The 3,856-nt window shown below is 38.7% G+C and overlaps 1 protein-coding gene across 1 annotated transcript in view; it reads right to left on the minus strand.

The window, feature by feature from the left end:
* The window catches only part of LOC107098762 (E3 ubiquitin-protein ligase Itchy-like), a 45,356-nt gene that overhangs the window by 27,536 nt on the left and 13,964 nt on the right, over window positions 1–3,856 (minus strand). The window contains exon 4 of the mRNA XM_015396599.1: window positions 2,762–2,886. Within this exon, the coding sequence (XP_015252085.1) occupies window positions 2,762–2,886 (125 nt within the window). The remainder of the gene's footprint in view (window positions 1–2,761; window positions 2,887–3,856) is intronic.

Genomic DNA, 3,856 nt, shown 5'->3' on the forward strand with positions numbered 1-3,856 from the left:
AAAATTCATGCACAAATAAAAATGTCTGCAATTTATTCCTGGATAAAATGATAGTTGGGTTGTTTGTATGAGTTTGAAATGGATTGTCAAATTTAGTTTTTACAGAGACTTAGTTTTTGTTAAGGAAAAAAACAGACCTATATGCTACTTATACACTTGGAATTCCTGTTATGCTGTGCATCTATCCTGATATTGTATTAATTTCTGTTCCAGATTGAAGATACACCACCACCAACAACCTACCAGCCACCCAGAAACAATGACAGGCCAGGTATACAAGCTTCCTTAATTGCCCACACCAAATACAAAGCTGACTCTCAGGACTAGCAAGCTATGCCTTTTTCACCTTAAATAATGTACCTTTATATACCATGTGAACTAGCTGGCAGGAAAGCTCTTTTGTTGTATCAGTTTTTTTTTTCACAACATTGACCTCAAATCTATTTATTTTATTATTCTATGTGAACTAGCTTTAAACAGCCAGCACTTGTGTAAAGTTAATAAGACACTTTATTTTATTTATTTGTTTCCCTTGTCAGGTGTATTTTTTGTTTTAATGCAAGCATTTGTGTTTGTGTCTTTGAACCTTAACAATGTTCAAAATAAATATGCAAATATTGTCAGAACATCTTCCATGTCTGTATGTGTTCTTTAAAATTGTGTTTTTTTTAATCAAAAAGATGAGAGAAAATGTTGAAATGTGAAATACTTTTAGGAAATGTTAAATATTATCTGCTGACAAAAAAGTAAAAGGTTAAAATTATGTCCTGACTAAAACTAGACTAAAATATTGACAGTTTTTGTTGACTAAAACTAAACGAATAAAATGGTGTTTTCTTGGACTAAAATAAAGACTAACATGCTCGCCTTATAGTCGATTAAAACTAGACTAAATAAAAATGGGATGATGTCGACTAAATGTGATAAAAACTAACAAGCGATGCTGAAACTGGACTAAAACTGAAACTAAATTTAAAAATGGCTGCTAAAATTAACACTAGTGGCAGATAGCTCCAGATAGATTCCACGCCACAACGCAAGAGGGACAATCCCGAACTAGCTGTGGGTATAGATACGGCCGAGGCGGTGAGGAAGTGGAAATACGCAAGGGATAAGATTGTGCGACAACAGAGGAGCAGAAAACAACAGAGATCCAGGTGGAAAAAGGGTCCCAGCGTTTTCGCACACCTCGCTCTTCTAGCTGGTCCATCTTCACGGGTCATTTTCCCCAATGGCAGTCATACAAACAAAACAAGCCGGTAAGGTTTCAAACAGGAAATGTGTATAGTGAAGAGCGGATGTAGATTTGACCAATCAGAGGCCTCCTGTCTGCGGCACTGTTTGTGGTCACCTACAATTTCTGAGAAGTGCACCAGAGTGTCTGCGGAAGGGGTGGGGGCGTATCTGCATTAACCGCAACACACAGACAGACGACCTGGTTTCTGAGTATAAACCAGCCTTTATTCCTCGACATGGCCGACCCAGGTTAATAAATCCAACCTGTGGTCCTTTGCTGTATGTCTATCCTCCTTTCATACCCCCTTTCCTGTCAGCCTACTGACAAAAAAAAATGAGGCACTAGTGCAGTAAAAACTCAAAAAAAAAACAACATTTTCTATAAAACAGCAAATTAGAAAAAAAATGCATATTTAACTAATTTTTACTAACATTAGATATAACATGAAAAAGATGATAAATTTCTGCCTCCACCCCTTTAGGTGGCGGTGATCCACTTGAAGGAGATTTGCCACCACACAGAAGGGAGGAGAGAGTTGCAGTACAGTCCTCCAAAAATCAGCTCTAGAAAAGCAATCTTTCAAGGTCATGAAAAAACATTTACATGCTTGTGCTTAGTTTAAAGGGAAATCGCTGAAAATGATCGCAATTTATATTTTTGGCAAAATCCTTCTGCCCTATGTAGAACAAAAATTTTCTAAGTCTTTCCATGTCTAAAATGTTTTCCTAGCATGACCTAATACCTTAGTTACCTCCTCGGGATGTCATTAAGTTCTGTGGAGGTCTGGTAACCAGCATTTAACTGGTTCTAGGGGTGCTGAACCAGAGAAACATCTATATAATCTAGGACAGTGGCTCTTGAGGACTGAAGGTATCTGGTCCTTTCCTAACACACAACTGCAGAATGTGGCTAAATAAAGATTAGACTTCTGCAACCGAACACATCAAATGTCGCTTGGGTCTGGTCGCAAACCAGTTTTGCTGGTATGCTTCTGCACCGTCGGTCTGGAATTTCTAGCAGTTTCCTGCCAAAGCGCAAGGGGGAGCCTATTAGAGAACTCGCAAGAACTTCGACAGCTTGTACTTCTGAACCTCCTCAATTAACCTTTCCTCGTAGTTGTCCATTGTAGTTGTTCCTTGGTTTTTAAAAATGGCACGCCACGGCACCGAATCGAGAACGACAGCCACACAGAGAGCCAGAAAGGCATACCAAGGACCAATCACAGCTGCTTATTGTCTGTGCACTTCCGCTGCATGGGTTTGTGACTGTCCAACACGCAGTCAGGATTTTTTTGAGGTGCACAACGACGGTTGCAGAACATCTGCGCGGGGCGTGGTTGCACACAGAGACAGATTGGACGGTTCCAGACGCCATGCGTCAGAAGCATAAATTGGCCTCAAGTCTTCTTACAGAGAAAATAACTCCATCTCAAATCTTTGTGTGAAACAGTTTGCATTTATTTTGTAAAATGCAAAAGTTTGTTTTATCTAGTTTGTTTCAACTGTCTGCATTTCAACTACTTACTTTTCATGTCGTTGGCCTTTAGTGTTTCACTGAGGTCCAGCTTGGCCTGGCCTAAAAACAAGTCTGACTTCAAGGTCTGGTGGCTCCAAACACGAAACACTAGCTTGCTGAAGGGAGTGGCAACCCTGTTGAGACAAAGCATTTCAATATATGTATTTATTATTACTAGGGCTACTCCTTTAATTAATTAATCTAATCAGTTACTGAATTTATAACTATTTAATCTAATTAATCACATTTTGATCTTTTTTAATGTATTATTTTTATTGACATTCAAAATCAGACAACCAAAACTTAATGTACATTTGTATCAATTTCTGTTGACTGTTCTAAATGTCAAATTAATATTTTGTATTACATAAAAACAGAGAAAGATGAAAAAATAAAATAAAATAAAATAAATAAAAAATATGTACAAAATAGAGCAATCATTTTGTGTAAAACAGTTAATTAACTCATATATATGGTGTAACGTATTTGACCCAATTTTCTCAATGCAAAGCAAATGCCTCCGCTTTGCGATTTAAAAAAATGCTGTAATCTCCACTTTTATACATGTCCATTGTAATGTCCATCCACGTGCTTAAGGTTGGGCTCTCTTGTGATAACCATTTCCTGGTAATTCTCTTTTTGCAGGCAATCAGTTGTTTGGTTTCTCCAATATAAAAATCAGAGCATATTGGAGAAACCAAACAGATGGCCCAACACAGAAGAGCTACCACCTCCGGACAAGACTCGGCTGTACATCTACACCTTATGGACAAAGGACATTCTTTTAAGGACCAGAATGTTCACATTTTGGACAAAGAAGACAGGTGGTTTTCAGGCAATGTGAAGGAGGCCATTTATGTTAAGAAAGAAAAGCCAAACTTAAATAGAGGGGGTGGACTCAGATTTCAGCTTTCAAAAATCGCTATCATCGCAACCCCCCCCCTGCCCATACGGGGGACCAAAACATCTTGCCTGTTCAGCCAGGCCAACAATCCCCCCAAACAAACCCCCTTACAGAGGCATAGACCAGAATTGGGTATTGCAGGCTAGGGCTGGGCGATAATTCAATAACGATATATATCGATCGATAGACGTGTGGCGCAA

Source organism: Cyprinodon variegatus, unplaced genomic scaffold (assembly GCF_000732505.1).
Source record: "Cyprinodon variegatus isolate N-32 unplaced genomic scaffold, C_variegatus-1.0 Scaffold808, whole genome shotgun sequence".
In the NCBI taxonomy this organism is placed as follows: domain Eukaryota; kingdom Metazoa; phylum Chordata; class Actinopteri; order Cyprinodontiformes; family Cyprinodontidae; genus Cyprinodon; species Cyprinodon variegatus.